General features: G+C 35.5%; 1 protein-coding gene across 6 annotated transcripts in view; it reads left to right on the top strand.

Moving 5' to 3' along the window:
* The window catches only part of LOC148302714 (CLIP-associating protein-like), an 82,357-nt gene that overhangs the window by 10,572 nt on the left and 49,375 nt on the right, over positions 1-22,410 (top strand). For all 6 annotated transcript variants that reach the window (XM_088271153.1, XM_088271154.1, XM_088271149.1 and 3 more), the window contains exons 3-4: positions 444-641; positions 22,080-22,180. In XM_088271153.1, coding sequence (XP_088127279.1) covers positions 450-641; positions 22,080-22,180 — 293 coding nt within the window. In that variant the 5' untranslated portion in view covers positions 444-449. The remainder of the gene's footprint in view (positions 1-443; positions 642-22,079; positions 22,181-22,410) is intronic.

Below are 22,410 nucleotides of genomic sequence, written 5' to 3'. Positions count from 1 at the left end.
CATGTACACTGACCCAGTATAGAGTCCTCCCACCTAGCGTGTACACTGACTGCTGCTACGTCCCCCAGCCCAGTATAGAGTCCTCCCATCTAGCGTGTACACTGACGCAGTATAGAGTCGTCCCATCTAGCATGTACACTGACCCAGTATAGAGTCCTCCCACCTAGCGTGTACACTGACCCAGTATAGAGTCCTCCCACCTAGCGTGTACACTGACTGCTGCTACGTCCCCCAGCCCAGTATAGAGTCCTCCCATCTAGCGTGTACACTGACGCAGTATAGAGTCGTCCCATCTAGCATGTACACTGACCCAGTATAGAGTCCTCCCACCTAGCGTGTACACTGACTGCTGCTACGTCCCCCAGCCCAGTATAGAGTCGTCCCATCTAGCATGTCCGAGTCCTCCCATGTTAACTGACCGATGTCTCGTTGGTTGCCCGCAGCCCCCCATGGCGTACGCGCGGCCCGCGACCCTGGACGGGTTCGCGCCGCTGCTGGCGCGGCCGGACCCGCGCGCCCGCCAGCTGCTCGGCGAGGACCTGCTCGCCTTCCTGGCCAACCCGGCCAACGGGCTCGTGTGCGAGGACCTCGGCCTGCTGGTGGACGGCCTGCTGCCCTGGATCAACGGGGGCAACTTCAAGGTGAGTCCGCGCGATCCACTCCTACCAATAATAGGGATGAATATCTAATTTAACATACTCAACCTATAAAGGATTGTGTTTATAACAGCCGATGTAATCAATATTTTTTACGAAATTCGCCTTCGTAAAAACGTTATTTCCGTAAGTTGGTAACGAATGACGTCGCAGAAACGAATCCACATTACTACTATTACAGCTCTATAAAGCGGATGCGCCCAATAACACACCCGATGACGTAAAATTTGATGACGTATAGCACATTTTATCGTGGAAAATTCGCCTTCGTAAATAAATTGTTTTCGTAAGTTGGTAATAAATGACGTAACAGAAACGATGGACTTATTTTAATATTGGTAACATTGCTAAATTATTGGCGGCTCTATTTGTTGATGTCTTTGGTCCACCCTCCCACCCCCTCTCCCCTCATTTTTTTTTTAATTTTATTTTTTATTTTTATTTATTTTATTTTTATAAATCACAATTTTTAACATATATTAAAAATAAAAATAAAAAGTTATTTTGCAGAGACCCACCAAGCCACCTTGTGTGTCTTGTCGGTGGAGTTCTTTTTGCATAAATTTTTTTATTGTTTTTTAACCATTTTAACCTAATATATACACACAAAAAAGGAGAAAAATTAACTATATAATCTTTTTTACAATGTTCATAAAATGAACTCTTGATCATTTACCCATTCCTTTATTTTGCCTTTGTTCCATCTTTTATTTTGACCTCTAACATCCGTCGGCAACAAATTAAAAATGTTCGGAACGATATATTGCAGTGTTCGACTTCCATATTTATTGTTGATTCTTGGGACTATCAGACCTTCGTTTTGTGTAAATCGTGTATCATGGTTGTGTACTAGAAGATTTCGATATTTTTGTCTAGTTTGTTGCTCAACGATGATACTCATCCACAATATTCCACGTACCGGCAGTAATTTTAAATGTTTATATAACAAGATTGGATTGTCCCTTTGATTATATATATGACTGGGTACAATTTTTTTGATTATGGAATATTGCAGATTTTGAACCATTTTTAAATTTGTTTTCGTCGAATGTCCCCAAGACTTAATTCCATATCTTATTAAGGATTCTACTAAAGAACAGTATATAATCTTTAAGGTTGGTTTAGGCAGGATAAAGTACAACTTATAAAAAGTACTCCCTAGAGCCCGCAGACGATCACAGAGTTTTATAATATGCGCATCCCATTTGAACTTATTATCTATACATAAACCTAAATATTTAAATTCGCCCACAAATTCAATCCTATCGCAACTACAATTTTGTTGCTTTTTATTGTGCAAACAGTCAAAATTGTGTGCAATAATATTACCTATCTGTGCAAATTTGGCAGCAAAGTGAGGTGAACTAATAAACATACATTTAGTTTTCTTTGAATTGATTAAGAGTCCAAAATCATGCGCCCATTTTAAAAGCTGATTAAAATCATATTGTAATTTTTCTTTAGCTTCTAATGGATTTTCACTTTCTATGACTAAAGCTGTGTCATCGGCGAACACAAATCTATTTACATATTTAAATATTTTTTTCATCAGTGAGACATATATTATGTACAGTTTTGGTCCTAAAATCGAACCTTGCGGAACTCCAGATAAATATTTTTTGTCTTTACTGAGAACATTTTTGATTCTGATTTTCATTTTTCTCCCCGTAAGATAATTTTTAAAGAAGTTTAGCAATTTTCCCCTTATGCCTATTGATTCTAATATACTGACCAGTTTTGCGTGACATATAGTGTCGAATGCTTTAGTAAAATCTATGAAAATAGATTTTACTAAAGCATTCGACACTATATGTCACTATATGTCATATTTGTATAACACAAATGGTAGTGTAGTGGTAAACAAACAATCCACACTACTACTATTACAGCTCTTTAAACCAAAGATATTAAGCCATATGACGTCATAAAACGTTCGATGATGGAAATTTGATGACGTATGAGAACGCACGTTGTGCGTTTTATAAGTTTAAACCTTCATATCTCCCTTAGTTCTCTACAGATTTCAATAAGAATGCTACCGATAGTCTTGTGATTTTTCATATTAATTTATTAGCCAATAATAACACATCATGAAAATGATCCATTATATGTTCTTCATATGATGCATGGAAGTGAAACATGGAGTTGGCAAAAGAAGGATGAAAGTAGACTGAATGCAGTCGAAATGCGATCTCTCAGAAGAATGTGCGACAAAACGATGTATGATAGATGTACGAATAGTGAAATAAGGAAGGAATGCAAAGCTGAGATAAGCATTATCGATAAAATTAAGAAAGGTGTGTTGAGATGGTTTGGACATGTAGAACGAATGAGTGAGGAAAGAACGGTAAAACAAATTTATGAGGCGAATGTTAGCGGGAAAAGAAGCAGAGGAAGACCGAGAAAAACATGGCACAATCAGGTATGCCAAATACTTGAAAATGGTCAGGTTAGGAGTCGTAACAATCGGCGGGTATGTATGAGGAGATGCATGAACGTGGGAGAGGCGAAGAATGTTTGCAAGGACAGAGTGGTGTGGCGCTCTATTCTCTCTGCCTACCTCTGTGGGGAAGCGGCGTGATGGTTAGTTAGTTAGTTAGTTAAATGTTCTTCATACTATTATATTCTCCTTCACCTATGTTGAGGTGCCAATGAAAACAATACAAAGAAAATTGAAAACTTATATACGTACGTAGATTGTGTTTTGTGTGTTATGACTAAGCGGAGATCACCCGAGGTAGCCGGCCTTATAGGGAGTCGATGCCGACTGCTTTTAGCTGCATTCGTTTGTTAGCAGCGCATACGCTATACGTAGGTAGGGGTCTTCAAAAAGTTCTCAAAGCTGACATAGGTATACAGTGGGACCTCTCATAACGAGCAAAAAAAGCTGAAAAACTTGCTCCCTTAACGAGCGATTTTTCGCATAACGAGCTACAGAGAAAAGTCGCGTTTTTATACTGATTCGATTAAGGGGATATTTGCAAACACAGAATTCATTCCACCGGGTAGGACACATCGCTCACTCCTTTCAACAACATCATATGTAAAAAAAACTTGATTTTTCAGGAGATCGTTTTTAAAGTTTAAAAAATATAATAAAATATATTAAAAATAAATATCAAGCCACTTATTGAACTTTTTACTGTGCAACAGATCTTTTTATGTAAATCCTGAGTGTTTTTTCTCCATTTGAAAAATATTTAGTATATTTAAAAAATAATTAAACATTACCCTTTCTTTAAAATGCAAAAATAACACTTTCTGCCCTGTAGCGGGTAAATATTAAGTTAAAAATATGCCGCTTTTGCTGAGATCTAGTACATTTTTTGGGCATTCCGAAAACATGCACAACTGAAAATCGACGATTTTTGATTTATGACGTTGTTGAAAGCAGTTAGCGGCATGTCTATTCACGTTCGATTTTTTAAAGAATGTATTGTATATTGTATATTTTTATTTATTTTAGAATATGTATGCATAAATAGAAAAAAATATTTTTATATATCCTTATCTTTCAGTGACTATAATTATTTCGATGAAAAACTAATTTTTTCAATGCAAAAACGGTGTTTTATGAAGAAAAAAACCAATTACGTTAAATATCACCTGTATTTAGAGAAAATTAAGTTGCGACTTAACGAATACTGGGCCTTAAACGCAAAGCGTTGATTACAATTTTAACGCCTGTTAAAAAATTACATTTAACGCTTGTCAATTAAAATCAAAATTAACACATGTTAAAAAACAAAATTAACGCGCGTTTTCGTGTTGTCACCGTCGCCGGAATACGCCGCCCAATCAGCTGTAGCTTAGGAAATGTATTCTTCCCACGTCCCCATTGGCTCTGATCGGGCCAGACGGACCAGACGCGAGGGAGAGAGACGGACAGGGAGATAGAGACGGAGGGAGGTGTCTTCTGCCGCGCCGACTCGGCGACCCGATTCGCCGGCCATTGTTTCTGCCGGGCAACTCCTTTGGTGCTCGGTGTCAGGCGATATAGTGACGAGACTGATTTAAAAAAAAATCTGGTGGTGTCGAAAGTCTGCGTAATCGGAGGGCGTGTATGACTAGATGTATGGATGTGAAGGAGGCGAGGAGTGTGTGTCAGGACAGAAGAGTGTGGCGTTCTATCCTCTCTGCCTACCCCTGCGGGGAAACGGCGTGATGGTTAGTTAGTAGTTGATTACTGCCATGGCACTATTCACACACTATATATTGAAAATATTAATCACATGCGATTTTGGTCGACCCAAGGACATACCCGATCATGTTTAGCCTCTTTTGCTGTGATATAGTACATTTTATGAGCATTCAGAAAACATGTACAAGTGAAAATTGACGATTTTTGATTTATGACGTTCTTGAAAGGAGTGAGCGACATATATACAGAATAGAAATTTGCTTGTAAAAAAGGTAATAACAATTAAAAGTAATGAAGTAAGAAAAATAAAAATTAGAAGTAAAAATTAAAAGTGAAATTAAACTATGCTACATAAGGTACAAAATACAAGACTGTTCCAGATTGGTGAAATCAATTAAATAAATATAAAAATACGGTCATCAGTCAGGCAACTATACATACCATACATACCACCCGGTGATGGGACATCTAGAATTGGGTGACATATATAGAGTCGTAGACTTGAAAACAACGTGTGATTAGACGTTAATACGCGTAGGTGTTGATGGTCCACATAGTTGAACCCGTCATCTCGGTAATGGGCTTCAAATTGGAATCAAACACCAACCCACTCACTCTATCTACTCTCAAGCCTCCCCCCTATTGCCTATGTTCCCACTGATAGAAAATAAAAATAAAAACTAAATAAATAAATAAATAAAAATAAGGAACAGCTCGTACCCCCTCATCGACCTTCAACGTCCCAAGGACCCAACTCTAAAATTTGGTATTTTGATTTTTAATTTAGATTTTTCTGTCTGGTTGTGGTCTCGTGGTTAGTGTCGCGGACTCTTGAGTCAGAGTTTCTCGGTTCGAACCCACTCTACCACAATTTGATACCTATTTCTAATAAAGAGCCGCTTAGACTCACAGAAATAGTATGAAATTGAAGTATATTTGTAAATAATATGTATTTTTTTTTACCAAATAGCAAACTATGAAAATTTCCTTATTACCCCATCATTTGGAGTAATTTACCCCGGTTCCCCGACTGCTGCCTTACCGCGACATTTTAGGGTTAAAATTAAGTATGTTGTAGAATTCCCATTTCTATATACAGGACCTACCTGCCGATGGTTATGCCTGTAGGAAGAGCTACCGCTATGCTGAACAATATCACACTGGCTATTGATCTGTTCCATGTGTCTGAAGGAGTATTCCGAAGCGGGATTCTTCTACATTTTTAACAAGAGTCTTCTTGCTTACTGTTTAATTTATGTTTTTAATGTATACGCCTTAAATATTAGTATGTAATGTATATATTAATTAACACGACAGGCGCCGTGGCGTAGTTGGATAGACGCTCGACTGCGAAACTGGTGTCGCGGGTTCGATTCCCGCCAAGTGCAAAACAAATTCAAGAAACATTTATTTGCAATTGGTCTCGGTGTTTTTTATGTATTTTTCACATTTACCTTCCCTATCCTTACTATCCTACATGTAGAAAAAGCCTCTAATATAGGCTTTATAGGTTATTCCTTTAAAAAAGAAAAAATATATAAAAAAAAATAATTGAATCTAAATTATCAATATTATCCGCCTTCGTAGTGTGATAGTTAGCGTATTTACCTACCTAAATAATAATTTTTAAATTTAAATCCCTTACCGCGCCCCAATGGTGCATAGGGCACTGCTTCGTATAAACGCAGTGTTATCTCAATCGATTTCACAAGAAGGAAAGGTGATCAGCCCTCCACTTCAGGTACCAGTCCAGTGTAATATTGAATAAATATTAGAGTGAAAAAATCACTTATATTTATTAAACCCCCTGGGAATCGAACCCGGGACCTCCAGAACGGTAGGCGAGCATGCTGACCATTACACTACGGAGGCGGACAAAATAATAAAAACCTAAATAATAAAAACAAAAATATTTCTCTTTAAAAAATAAACAATTAGCCTCACATACGGTGTTTGAAAATGAAGCGGGATGCATCGAAACACGTGTCACAGTAGACTTTAAGAAAAAGTGAAATTTACTTATTTAAGTAAAACTTAAATTAAAAATGGACAAATCTCTATCGTTAAACCTGTTTTACGTTTTTGTCACGAAATTTTTGGACATTTTGATAATTTCAACTTTTTCACGATGGTCCTGCCGGTATACGATCGATATTTTATGACAAAACTTCAAGAAGTCTTTGATAGCGTTTTTCTGGGCCGCTATGCCGTGAGACATGACATCTCAGTGGCGGTTGAAATCGAAATTTAATTCTAGAATATCGATGCAAAACATACCAAATTTTGTAAACGAACATTATAATACTCGAGGACATAACAAAATACGTGCGGAGCCGGTAAACACAGCTAAGTTTTTGTCTGCCTCCGTGGTGTAATGGTTGGCGCATTTACCTACCGTCCTGGAGGTCCCGGGTCGATTCCCAGGGGGGGAGGCTGAAAATGCATATTAGTGATTTTACACTAATATTTATTTCATATTACCCTGGATTGGTCCCTGAAGCGCAGGAGTGATCACAGTGTTAAGCTATTTATAAAGTTCTCCTTCCCTGTTGTGAGCGGACATCCCCTATATCTTGTCCACATTCGTAATATGGTGATGTAACGCACTTTACCATTTGCCGACTGCGACACGGTATATAATCGGCTTACATAACAGCGCTTCTCTATTTTCGTCAAGTAGAGGTCCGCTATATCGAGGCTTTGCTACAACTACTACTACTATCAAGCCGTTTCCCCGCAGGGGTAGACAGAAACGCCACACTCTTTTGTCCTGACATACACTCCTCGCCTCCTTCACATCCATACATCTAGTCATACATGCCCTCCGATTACGCGGACTTTTGACACCACCAGATTTTAGGTTCTGATTGATCTGAACGTGCCTTTTTCGGTCGTCTTCGTTCTGTTTTCCCGCTCACATTCGTCACATATATTTTCTTAGTCATTCTTTCGCTATCTGTTCGCTCTACATGTCCATACCACCGTAAAGAACTCTTCCTAATCTTTTCAATTATTCCTCGTTCAGCCTTACATTCTTTTCTTATATCTTCGTTTTTAATTCTGTCGTATAATTATTTTCCACATAATCGTCTGAGGGAGCGCATTTCAACAGCGTTCACTCTGTTTTCATCCTTCGTTTGCCAGTTCCATGTTTCGCTTCCATACATTAGTGTCGGTACTAGCACGCCGTTGTGAACCGAGGCTTAGCTGTATTTATAAAATAGTTTAACAATGAATTTCTTTTTGAATTGGTGCTACTTATGTGCAAAGGCGTCTTAATGAATAAAGATATCGCTCACTCCTTTCAACAACGTCATATATCAAAAATCGTCAATTTTCAATTTTGCGTGTTTTCGGAATGCCCTGAAAATGGACTATATCCCACTAAAAGCGGCATATTTTTAACTTAATATTTACCCGCTACAGGGCAGAAATTGTTGTTTTTGCATTTAGAAGAAAAGGTATTGTTCAATTATTTTTTTAATATACTTAATATTTTTCAAATGGAGTAACAACCTTCAGGTTTTACCTAAAAAGATCTGTTGCACAGTAAAAACTTCAATGAGTGGGTTGATATTTATTTTTAATACATTGTATTATATTTTTTTAATTTTAAAAACGTTCTCCTGAAAAATCAAGTTTTTTGATGTATGACGTTCTTGAAAGGAGTGAGCTATTTGCCAACTGCGACACGGTATATAATCGGCTTACATAACAGCGCTTCTCTATTTTCACTAAGTAGAGGTCAGTTATATCGAGGCTTTGCTGTATTTTAAAAATTTAACAATGAATTTCTTCTGGAATTGGCGCTACTTATGTGCACAGGCGTCTAACTGAATAAAGATATGCTTTAACAATGGGTGGAATTAGTCTGAAATGGCAAATTACTCTAATAAATCTTTTTAATTATTCGATACAAATTAAATACAATGATTAAAAGTTTCTATACTAATTAAGCTGGGAAAATAATTTCTTTCGGATATTTCGGAATATGCCCCACTATTATTTGTGTTGTTAATATTAGTAAGTCATAATTACATCGATTATGATGTACACACGATGATAGAACGCCGCAAACGTATAGACCATATCGCTCACTCCTTTCAACAACTTCATAAATCAAAAAACTTTTCAGAAGAACGTTTTTAAAGTTTAAAAATATAACGCAATGTATTAAAAATAAATATCAAGCCAGATTTTGAACTTTTTACTGTGCAGCAGATCTTTTTAAGGAAAACCTGAAGGTTTTATCTCCATTTGAAACTTTTTTAGTATATTTAAAAAAAATAATTAAACAATACCTTTTTTTCAAAATGCCAAAAACAACACTTTCTGCCCTGTAGCGGGTAAATATTAAGCTAAAAATATGCCTCTTTTGCTGGGATATAGTACATTTTCTAAGCATTCCGAAAACATGCACAGCTGAATATTGACGATTTTTGATTTATGACGTTGTTGAAAGGAGTGAGCGACATGCTATGTAGACTCTCGGTTCTACTCTCCCATATATATTCCCTGTACATGGCCGAACCATCTTAGAAACTGCGTCTTAATTTTTAAAATTATATTTGCCTCAGCTACGCAATTCATATTTCTCCATTTGCTTTTCCATACTAGTTTGTTGTTTATATAATACCACACCAGTTTCGTATTTAAAAAATATAATATTGTTTATTACATTAAGTTAATATTATCATTTAATCGAATCGATAGCTTTAATGGCCGAACGATATGTTAGAATTTTTGTCAAGACTAGTTCGACGCTTGGTGTGGGCAGGAAAGGCATTTCTCGCGATATTTAATATGGTCTGATGACGAATTAATAATATGCGCGGATCCAAGCATGGAGTGGATCTCGATTCGTTCGCCAGACGAACGTTTTCGTTTCGCTTGTTAACCCCTTACCGCACGCAGTGTCAAAAACGACCATAATTTTTTTTATTAAAACAGCTTGTTACATATTTTTTTAAACCCTTATCCGCACCCCAATGGTGCATAGGGCACTGCGTCATATCAACGCAGTGTCATCTTGATCGTTTACATATGAAGGAAATGTGATCAGCCCTCCGCTTCAGGTACCAGTCCAGGATAATATTGAATAAATATTACAGTGAAAAAAATCACTGATATTTATTTAACCCCCCTTGGGAATCGAACCCGGGACCTCCAGAACGGTAGCCGAGAGTGCTGACCATTACACTACGGAAGCGGACTCTGTATCATATTACTAGTATAATAACAAGAACCAATTCGTTTAACGTTTTTCACGACACTGAGTAGGCAGAGAACTGCTAGTAAATTTCATATTATGGAGTTTTAGCTTTAAGCATGCTTATTTAAAAACATGCTTAAAACGAGCATGCTTATTTCAAGCGAATGTATACAGGCTTAGAGAGCATGCTCGTTTTAAGCGTGCTCAATAAATAGCATGTGTAGGTACCTTAAGGCCTTTCTCGCAATCTGGATGATTTCGTATGCGTTCGGCTGCGTGAGAAGCCGGCTGTGTCTCTATGCACGATTTAAATATATATTGGGATTCGACCTTTTTTAGAAAATATATTGAAAAAATATTTACTTATATTACCTTTCAATTGCTCTTTTCTTTTCAAAACCATGTATTTATTTCGACGAAAAACTTATTTTTCAACATTTTAAGCAAAAAATTCAATAACGTCAAATGTTACCTGGGTTAATATAAATGTAATTTGCGATTTTTCTTATATTTGGCCTTACTGCTGAGAATTTTAATATGTTAGCGTGTTTCTACTATAACATTCCTACTATATCGCTGGTTAAATACCAAAGGGCCGAAACGTAAAAAAAAATTAGAAGAAAATCGAAAATAAAACTTTATAAATTTTCATTTCTAACGTCGGAATCATGGGTGTCTTTCGAATATGAAATTGTTGACGATTTATTGTAGATACCTTTTTTGGAATAAATAATCATTTTAAGTAATTAAAAATTTATAATAATTTCATAATTTTAATAAATATTTTTTTGGCGTTGTGGCGTTTTGGCATTTAATTAGCGATATGTCTGATTTGGGTCGTGCAGTCTTCGAACTCGAAAGTATCAAATTCCGCAACTTTTTACTCTTAAGTATGTTTCTGATTAAATTATATTGAAAATAAAAAAAATATAAGTATTGTAAAAATATTGAGAAATAAGAATGTATACTGTTGCCGCCGTAGCGGCGGCATTCGAATGATGCGGCAAACCTTGCATGCCGCCTCTATGGCGGCACTCCGCCGCTAAGGGTTAATATGCACGACCCAAATTAGGCAGATGGTTGGAAATATAAACATGGGTCTTACCGTGTACGATTCTCGTATTCGCAAAACGTCTAAAAAGTTTGTCATTGGTACAAAATTTAAAACACTTGTATTTTAACTTTTGAGTATTAAGTATATTGTTTTGAAAGCCACAGATGTGTCCATCTACGGTTTTGAATATAAACTGTTTTTTTAAAACAAAATAATAGATTTATATTATCCACTGACACTTCGTGATGGAATTGCATTTTTAATATATTATTAGATTAAAACCAATATTTTTAGCTTTTCCACTTTTTTTATTTGACCAGCGACCGGGTTTCGTCGTTACCGACATCATCAGACTGGTGGGAGGCTATACAAATTGTTATGTTATATATAAAACAAGGCAGGAGTTGATAACCATGATTTGATATATCTCTCAACAAAATTATATATCATGATTTGATATATTTCTCAACAAAATTATATCAAATCATGGTTATCAACTCCTGCCTTGTTTTATATAAAACATAACAATTTGTATAGCCTCCCACCTGTCTGATGATGTCGGTAACCCGGTCGCTGGTCAAATAAAAAAAGTGGAAAAGCTAAAAATATTGGTTTTAATCTAATAATATATTTAAAATAATAGATTTGTTGTTTAATTTGTAGAACTCCATTTAAATTTATAAATTGAATGTTTTGAAATCAAAAACTAATTTTTTGAGTCAACAAAGTTGTATTTTATTGTTAGAAAATACATAATAAAATAATTTTGCTGTTTCGCCTAGTTATGGCATTTTAAAACGAATTTGTCACACATTCGTTTGGAAATGCCATAACTAGGCGAAACAATTGTCACAAATATATTTTTTGTGTTTTTTTTTTACAATAAAATACAACTTAGTGGACTCAATAAGTCAGTATTGATTTCAACATTTAATATATTAATTTAGATATAATTAAAATGTAACTTTGTTTTAAAATCACTATAAATATTTTATTATAACTTAATTATAACGTGTACCGGTTTCGAAGCTAACCGCTTCTTTGACTTAGAGAAGGGGATAGCTTCGAAACCGGTAGACATTAAAATTAGTTTTAATAAAATATTTACTGTGATTTTAAAACATAGTTCCTTTTCGATTATAAAATGGAAAATCACAAAGCTAGTGCTTCAAATATCTACTACTACTACCCTCACGCCGTTTCCCCGCAGGGGTATTCAGAGAGGATGGAACGCCACACTCTTCTGTCCTGACATACACTCCTCGCCTCCTTCACATCCATACATCTAGACATACATGCCCTCCGATTACGCAGACTTTTGACACCGCCAGATTTTAGGTTCTGATTGATCTGATCGTGCCAAGTCTTTTTCGGTCGTCCACGTTCTGTTTTCCCTCTCACATTCGCCACATATATTTTCTTAGTCATTCTCTCGCTATCCATTCGCTCCACATGTCCATACCACCGAAATTACATATACTTATTTAAAGTTTACCTAAATCTAGAATGTTGTTGTTGGTCTATTTAATAGCTTTTATCTGTCAAAAAGTGAGGTTATGATGTGCTTACAAATAGCTTACTCCTTTCAAGAACGTCATAATTCAAAAATCGTAAATTTTCAGTTCTGCATGTTTTCGGAATGCCCAGAAAAGGTACTATATCCCAGCAAAAGAGGCATATTTTTAACTTAATATTTACCCGCTGCAGGGCAGAAAGTGTTGTTTTTGCATTTTGAAGAAAAGGTACTGTTTAATTATTTTTTTAAATATACTTAATATTTTTCAAATGGAGAAAAAACCTTCTGGTTTAACTTAAAAGATCTGTTGCACATTAAAAAGTTCAATAAGTGGCTTGATATTTATTTTTAATACATTGTATTATATTTTCAAACTTAAAAACGTTCTCTAGTGAAATAAGGAAGGAATGCAAAGCTGAGATAAGCATTATCAATAAAATTAAGAAAGGTGTGTTGAGATGGTTTGGACATGTAGAACGAACGAGTAAGGAAAGAACGGTAAAACAAATTTATGAGGCGAATGTAAGTGGAAAAAAGAACAGAGGAAGTCCGAGAAAAACATGGCACGATCAGGTATGCCAAATACTTGAAAGTGGTCAAGTTAGGAGTCGTTACAATTGGCAGGTATGTATGAGGAGATGCATGAACGTGGAAGAGGTGAAAATGTTTGCAAAGACAGAGTGGTGTGGCGTTCTATTCTCTCTGCCTACCCCTGCGGTGAAACGGCGTGATGGTTATTATAGAATCAAGTTATTTCATTTATGACGTTCTTGAAAGGAGTGAGCGATATCCTAAAAAAATATGTTCTTAATATTTTTTTATAGTAATATCATCCATCTTCATTCATCCCCATTCATCCATTTACAATTTTCAAATAAATGGTTTACCTACCTTTTTTCGTTTCTTGAGCCCATTCTTCGATGGAAAAAATAAATACTTAATACTAAAACTGACTGGATGACATTCGATATTGGGCTGTTCGTCTGATGGACTCGAGACATTTTCTTCACGTCAGTGTTGATCGTTTGACAGATTTTAAAATTTTCACACGACAGATTCATGATTTTTTTAAACACACACTTTTTGGCTATATTTTATACAACGTACACAAACACCCACAGATTGTAATATGGAATGATCGAGATGTAATAAAATGACTGTAAGAATATATTTCCTTTGTTCGATACTTAATAATAGACTGTCATCTTTTGCAGGGTGTTCACAAAGTACCAAATAAAATGAAAAAAGCGGAATATGTATTTAAAAAAAACTTATTCTTCTACAAAACCTTTTCCATTTTTCTACAAAATGGTGCATAGGGTACTGCATCGTATAAATGCAGCGTTATCTGGACCGTTAACACACGAAGGAAAGGTGATCAGCCTTACGCTTCGGGTATCAATCAGTCCTGGGTAATATTGAATAAATATTAGAGTGAAAAATCAATATTTATTTGACCCTCTCCCCTGAGAATCGATCCCGGGACCCCCAGTACAGTAAAATAGCAATCGGTAATAATTTTAACAATTTATTAGCAAGCGTTTAAAATAAAGTAGCGAGCACTCAAATCTTTTCAGACTGAATATATTTTTTTTTTCAAAAATAATGTTTTTTGCTGTAATTTCTTGATAGTTTTTCAGTCCAAAATATCAAACAACACTGTTTAAAGATGATGTACCAAAAAATGACCTATTTAGCGACAATTTTTTATAATTTTATGTTTAATTTGTATATTTTAGATTTTTTCGCACAAAAATCCAAAATACTCATATAATTAAAAAAAAAAAATTTATTTCAAATAAAATTATATAGGTACATAACTCTTACAATTTTCAAAAACCAACAAAATCAATACCTACTTGTTCCTCCTTTTTTATTAGTGCGTCAATCCGTTTTGACATGGATTTTAAGTGGGTTTAAGTAGGTTATTTTTAATAGGTATCAAATTGTGGTAGAGTGGGTTCGAACCGAGAAACTCTGACTCAAGAGTCCGCGACACTAACCACGGGACCACAATCCGGCACGGTAATTTGGGTGCTGAAAAATTACTGGTCGCAGTGATTTTTCAGCAACCCTGTTGTGCCGTCATAACGCTGCTACCAATACATTAGCGAATATGATTTCGATGGGTAAACCTACCTTACTCGCTCATGCATGCTCGATTGCCGAATGTTTCCATTCAGTCGCCGTCTCTGCCGTGTCGCGTCGCGATATATCTGGTGCGCAATTTTTTTAATGCCAAATCGGCCATATTTACCCATCTACCCTCGAGTAAACTGTGCGAGGCAATTGTGATATTGATATTCGCACGAATCGGCCATATTTACGCATCTACCCTAAACTGTGCACTCCGTTTGTGATATTGATATCGGCCATATTTACGCATCTCCCCTAAACTGCAAGCCGTTTGTGATATTGATATTCGCACGAATCGGCCATATTTACGCGTCTACCCTAAACTGTGCACTCCGTTTGTGATATTGATATCGGCCATATTTACGCATCTCCCCTAAACTGTGCAAGCCGTTTGTGATATTGATATTCGCATGAATCGGCCATATTCACGCATCTTTCCTAAACTGTGCAAGCCGTTTGTAATATTAATATTCGCACGAATCGGCCATATTTACGCATCTACCCTAAACCGTGCAAGCCGATTGTGATATTGATATTCGCACTAATCGGCCATATTTACGCGTCTACCCTAAACTGTGCAAGCCGATTGTGATATTGATGTTTGGAGTAATATTTCATATTGACATCTCGACATAGACGAATGAGAATGTGGAAGTCGGGGCATTTACGGGGATCACGACCTGTCACGATTGCGAAGAATAAAATTTAGATATAAATATAAATAACCCCTAAGTGGAGCAAATTCAAGATTTGTGAACAAAAATTTGGACACACTCAAAATATTGGCACACTTAAATATGTCCGCCTCCGTGGTGTAATGGTTAATGTTTTTAGCTACCGTGCTGGAGGTCCCGGGTTCGATTCCCAGGGGGGTGAAAATAAATATTGGTGATTTTACACTCATTTATTTAATATTTATAATTATTTACTATTCATTTAGATTTATTTAATATTACCCTGGACTGGTCCCTAAAGCGCTGGAGTGATAACCTTGCCTTCATTTGAGTAGCGATCGGGATAACACTGCGTCAATACGATGCAGTGCCCTATACACCATTGGGTGTGGATAAGGGTTAGAAGAAGAGTCTTCAATCACGGGTAGAATTGTGAATGTTTCACATGTGTAAAGTGATCACTTAACCAGTCTCTGACGGGTCTTAAGCCCTGTAAATACTCTTTATCTTTGTTGAGTTGTCAAAAATGTGTAATTTTGATAATTTTGGATAATTTATATAGCGTCATTTTTGCTAAATACTACCTCAAGGGCACTTCACTCTGAATGACCTGGGGAAATGATTATGTTAACATATGCGTTTTTTCTTCTTCTAAATATCATCTTACTTTGTTTCTAATTACTGGTCTAAGAACATTCTACGTCATCTGATGAGGGATTCTGTGTCTTTGAAAATGTTATGAAAACACATTTTCAAAGGCACAGACAATTCGCGCACTCCTTTCAACAACGTCATATATCAAAAAACTTGATTTTTCAGGAGATCGATTTTTTAAGTTTAAAAATATAATACAATGTATTAAAAATAAATATCAAGCCACTTATTGAACTTTTTACCGTGCAACAGATCTTTTTAGGTAAAACCTGATGGTTTTTTCTCTATTTGAAAAATATTTAGTATAGTTTAAAAAATTTAAAAAAAATACATTTTCTCCAAAATGCAAAAACAACACTTTCTGCCCTGTAGCGGGTAAATATTAAGTTTAAAATATGTCTCTTTTGCTGGGATATAGTACATTTTCTGGGCATTCCGAAAACATGCACAACTGAAAATTGACGATTTTTGATTTATGACGTTCTTGAAAGGAGTGAGCGATAAATCAAAAAACTTGATTTTTCAGGAGATCGTTTTTTTAAGTTTAAAAATATAATACAATGTATTAAAAATAAATATCAAGCCACTTATTGAACTTTTTACCGTGCAACGGATCTTTTTTTGTAAAACCTGAATGTTTTTTCTCCATTTGAAAAATATTTAGTATATAAATAAATATAATTAAACAATACCTTTTCTTCATAATGCAAAAACAACACTTTCTGTCCTGTAGCTGGTAAATATTATGCTAAAAATATGCCTCTTTTGCTGGGATATAGTGCATTTTCTGGGCATTCCGTAACCATGCACAACTGAAAATTAACGATTTTTGATATATGATGTTGTTGATAGGAGTGAGCGAATCGTGTAATCCGACTTCAGGTTTTAAGATTAAATGAAGATGCGTCTTTAAATATGCTTACGTATCATTTATTATTATCTGTTATGGAGTGTCGTGATGTCATACCACTATAAATACGTATGCAGATTACCTCATTTTTGTATTTTTTTTTGCTGACTTCTCTTGTAAACACATTAGAGCTCTTTTGGACGACCTCAGAGCCGATTTCTTGGTTTGTTTGTTGAAGTTTTGAATAAAACAACTAACCTTGTTTTTTTTCTTCAATTTTTAAATCACTGCGTTTTATTTATTTTCTTAAATTTTTAAATCACATTGCGTTTTATATGTTTAACCTGTCCGAGAGTGAGCTTCTGTGGACAAAACTGTATTAGTCAGTTTTATTATTATTTTTTTTATTTATTATAATTTTGTATAATATTTGATGCTATTAGCAACATATTTTCTGGAATATTTTTTTATTTACTAGTAGACATGATTAGTCAAAACTTTGATAATTTTGGGGTAAATTATGTTGCAAAAATGTTTTGATATGTCTCTCACTCCTTTCAAGAACGTCATAAATCAAAATACTTGATTTTTCAGGAGAACGTTTTTAAAGTTTAAAAATATAATACAATGTATTAAAAATAAATATCAAGCCACTTATTGAACTTTTTATTGTGCAACACATCTTTTTAGGTAAAACCTGAAGATTTTTTCTCCATTTGAAAAATATTAAGTTTATTAAAAAAAAATATTTAAACAATACTTTTCTTCAAAATGCAAAAACAACACTTTCTGCCCTGTAGCGGGAAAATATTAAGTTAAAAATATGCCTCTTTTGCTGGGATATAGTTTATTTTCTGGGCATTCCGAAAACATGCACAGCTGAAAATTGACGATTTTTGATTTATGACGTTCTTGAAAGGAGTGAGCGATATATAAATCATGTCATAAATCATGTTTTGTATCCGCCCTACATTTACGGCCATACTCCTATGAGGAATATTTGGTATGGTCGCACATGTACGGCCATACGCCCGGACAGGTAAATCCTTCTCCACGCTGAAGGTTGGCAATCATCGTGGCAGTCTCCACTTTGTCTACAATCGATCTTAACAGGGAGTTAGTCAATTTCACAAGAGAGCTAGTAAGATAATTGGATAATGGACGGGGTAGATCGTGACATTTGGCCAAATCATCAATAATGACACACTCGCGACAAACAATATTCATTTAAAAAAGTGTTGTAAAATTCATTTGGCTGGCTTAGTGATCACTTTATACACTCGAGTAACGTTCAAAGACAGAAGAGTGTGGCGTTCCATCCTCTCTGCCTACCCCTGCGGGGAAACGGCGTGATGGTAGTAGTAGTAGTAGTAACGTTCATCGTTGTGCCCCGTCATTGAACATCCATATTGCATAATTTTTTTTTATATGATCCTTAAAATAGGGGAACTTCACAAAATAAACATTATTATTTTTTAATTAAATTGATTTTTTATAAATAAATAAATACCACTAGAAAAAGCGGTATTTACCAAGTAAAACTTAAATTAAAAATATATAGATATTACCACAAAGTGGCTGTCGAATCAATTAATGATATAAATTTTATATATCTACTCAATTAATTTTAGATACTTTATTTTTTAGTATGTTTATTGGAGAGAACAGCGTATTAAATTTTAAGATTGTAACGTTGAAATGTCTGGAAAATTAATTAAATTATGAAAAAAAACTCTTGTAACCATATAAAATAAATAAATAAATAATAAAACATCTCATTTTTATCGCTAAAATGCAGAACAGTGCCGATTTAAGGCACAGCACCGATTTAAAGTATAGTGCCTATTTATAGTATAGTGCCTATTTATAGTACCGTGCCTATTTATAGTACAGTGCCTATTTATAGTACACTGCATATTTATAGTACACTGCCAATTTATAGAACAGTGCCTATTTATAGTACAGTGCCTATTTATAGTACAGTGCCTATTTATAGTACAGTGCTGATTTAAAGTACAGTGCCGATTTACAGTACGGTACCTATTTTTCACAGTGCCGTGTGATTATTGTTAGTGAAAATCCAAACCTCGTCCAGGCGATGTGGCGGTGATCGTGTTGCGGTCGTGTTGTGATCGTGTTGTGATTGTGTCGTGGCGCCTCGCCATGTTGCACGGTGGCCTGGAGACGTACTGGGAGGAGGACGAGGAGTTTGGCGACGAGGAGGCGGACTGTGTTGCCGGGCTGGAAATTCCGCCAGAGTATTATACCCATATGGTACATAATTTGTACACCTTTTTTTACTATATTCTCATTTTTAACTCGATCTTCATGTTTCACCGGGCTTTATAATAATGTATTAAATATAATTTTATTTTTTTCACTCGTTGGTACAGGTGTGTTGTGTATAGGTGGATTGTTTTCGTAAAAATCATGTGATATATATTTATATAATCGTTGTTCTCTTAATGGTATTAAATACTGATTTTTTAAAAAATATTATTGCATTTTTAAACTCGTTTAAAAATATGTAATATTTTAAGGTATATCTGTGATGATCAGTTTTTCCGTGGCGTTGGAATAAATAGCTCTCTTTCACTCTTTCTCTACGTTATATCTTTCATCTCTCTCATGTAACGAAATGTCCCTAACAAACGTGACGCGTCCTTGAAATTTCACTCTTAATTCTCGTCCGATCATCGATCACCATCAATCACCACCTAATAATTTTCACTTTAATTTTTTTATTTCTAATTTGTATACATTATTGATGCAAGAAAAAAATTGTATGAGTCTTGGCTCTGAAGACGCGAATAGGAGTGGCGCCGAAGCGTTCTAGTTACATCCTTATGGCCATATTAAATACCAGCTAATTGTGCGTGACTGGAAACACTGTCCTTGACTCGATAATTTCGTACTGTTATGTACGATTTTTTTTTATGAACTATGAGAACACATTACCCATACGAGTTCGTGATAAAAAAAAATAATCCAAAGATTTTTATGAATTTTATATTTGATTGTCCGCCTCCGTAGTGTAATGGTCAGCACGCTCGGCTACCGTTCTGGAGGTCCCGGGTTCGATTTCCAAGGGGGGTAAAATAAATATAAGTGATTTTTTCACTGTCGTATTTATTCAATATTACCCTGGACTGGTACCTGAAGCGGAGGGCTGATCACCTTTCCTTCATGTGTAAACGATCAAGATAACACTGCGTTTATATGACGCAGTGCCCTATGCACCATTGGGGTGCGGTAAGGGTTTAAAAAAATATATATATATATATTTGATTAATAGATTTATATTATCCACTGACACTTGAATTGCATTTTCACATATAATTAGATTAAAACCAATATTTTTAGCTTTTCCACTTTATTTTTATTTGACCAGCGACCGGGTTTCGTCGTTACCGACCATCAGATGACCAGTCTGATGATGTCGGTAACGACGAAACCCGGTCGCTGGTCAAATAATAATAAAGTGGAAAAGCTAAAAAATATTGGTTTTAATAAAATAATATATTTGAGTAACAACATTTTGAGTGTGTCCTAATACTTGTTCACAAAATCTGGATTATTTCCAATTACAGGAGTCATTTTATATTATTTTTTGACATCTCATCAAAGATGATGAAGAATAAAACCAGCCTATGACGGTCGTCAGCCCCGCAAACGCCCAGACTTCCATATTCTTCTTCATCTTTGATGAGATGTCAAAAAATAATATTGTATTTGATTTATTTACAACATTTTCAGTGTGAAATGCGCTTCCTCCGACGAATGTGTGGAAAATCATTGTATGACAGAATTAAAAACGAAGATATAAGAAAGGACTGTAAGGCTAAACAAGGAATAATTGAAATGATTAGAAAGAGTTCTTTACGGTGGTATGGACATGTGGAGCGAATGGATAGCGAGAGAATGATCAAGAAAATATATGTGGCGAATGTGAGCGGGAAATCGCCCTGTACCTTTTTTAAAAAAAAATTTTTTATTTTTTATTTGTATACATTTATTCAAATCACAATTTATACATATTTAATTATTTTTTTTTTTTTTTGCAGAGACCCACCAAGCCACCTTGTGTGTCTTGTTGGTGGAGTTCTTTTTTAATACATTTTTACTGTTTTTAACGATTTTAACCTAATATATACACTAAAAAGAGAAAACAATTAAGGACATAAAACATTTTACAATTTTCATAAAATTAACTCTTGATCATTTACCCATTCCTTTATTTTGCCTTTGTTCCATATTTTATTTTGACCTCTAACATCCGTCGGCAACAAATTAAAAATGTTCGGAACGATATATTGCAGTGATCGACTCCCATATTTATTGTCAATTCTTGGGACTATCAAACCTTCATTGTGTTTAAATCGTGTATCATGGTTGTGTACTAAAGGATTTCGATATTTTTGTCTAGTTTGTTGTTCAACGATGATACTCATCCACAATATTCCACGCACCGGCAGTAATTTTAAATGTTTACATATCAAGATTGGACTGTCCCTTTGATTATATAAATGATTGGGCACAATTTTTTTGACTATGAAATATTGCAGATTTTGAACCATTTTTAAATGTGATTTTTGATAAATGACGTTGTCAAAAGGAGTGAGCAAAATGTCAAATTGTTATAATTTTATTTTAATAACCTGATGATGGATGATTTTCCGGAACCGGTAGTCACGAATAAGTGTTTCTAAAAGTGGTATTGCACAAAGTAAACAGTGGATGATAAGGAGAGTGTTTTATTACCATACCAGAGTTTTCATTGCTTTTAAAATACAAAGTAAATACTTTTTGTTTTTTTATACGAAATGCAGTTCCTCCAATAAATGTCAGTACAAATCTTCTTCTTCTTCTTTTTGGATCCTAGGGATCCTAGGGATCTGTTTGTGCCTCCGCATGTCGCTCTTGGGATGTTGACTCTCAGCAGTCTTTCTATATTTTCGGAGGTCTGCCTGGGGCCTGCGTCCTTCAGGGTTGCCTTGGAGGGCGATACGTGGAAGTCTGTCTTCTGACATTGTGTTTATATGTTCCTTCCAGTATGGCCTTCGTTGTTGTCCCCACCTCACGATATCCTCCGTCTTACACATGCTCCGGATGTCGGTATTTCTTACTCGGTCTCGCAATGTGTTTCCAGTTATAAATTGTAATATAATATTTTTTGTTTTTTTTAGGTTTCCCAGAATGGTTTGGAGGTGCTGACCGCGCTGATAAGGCGCATGGGATCCGACTTTGGAACATACACCCCCTCTGTACTACCACATGTCATCGACAGGTATTTATTTTCGGTTCAATAATAAAAAATTTACTAGGTAAGAACTCAACATCCCCTCATACTGGAAGTCCTAAAGAGGAGAAGGTGGACATGGTTGGGACATGTCCTTAGAATGCCACCTGAGAGCATCAACCCCTCGTGTCTCTTCTTCCAACCCTGAGGATTGGAATACCATTCACCGACTATACTCAGCGGAACTCCCAGACGCCGGACTGACCTGGGAGGAAGCC

Source organism: Brachycentrus maculatus, unplaced genomic scaffold (genome assembly GCF_059751285.1).
Source record: "Brachycentrus maculatus isolate JH-2025_06_01 unplaced genomic scaffold, ASM5975128v1 h1tg000420l, whole genome shotgun sequence".
In the NCBI taxonomy this organism is placed as follows: Eukaryota; Metazoa; Arthropoda; class Insecta; order Trichoptera; family Brachycentridae; genus Brachycentrus; species Brachycentrus maculatus.
The sequence above is the reverse complement of the archived record's forward strand: the minus strand, read 5'-3'. Positions and strand labels throughout refer to the sequence as shown.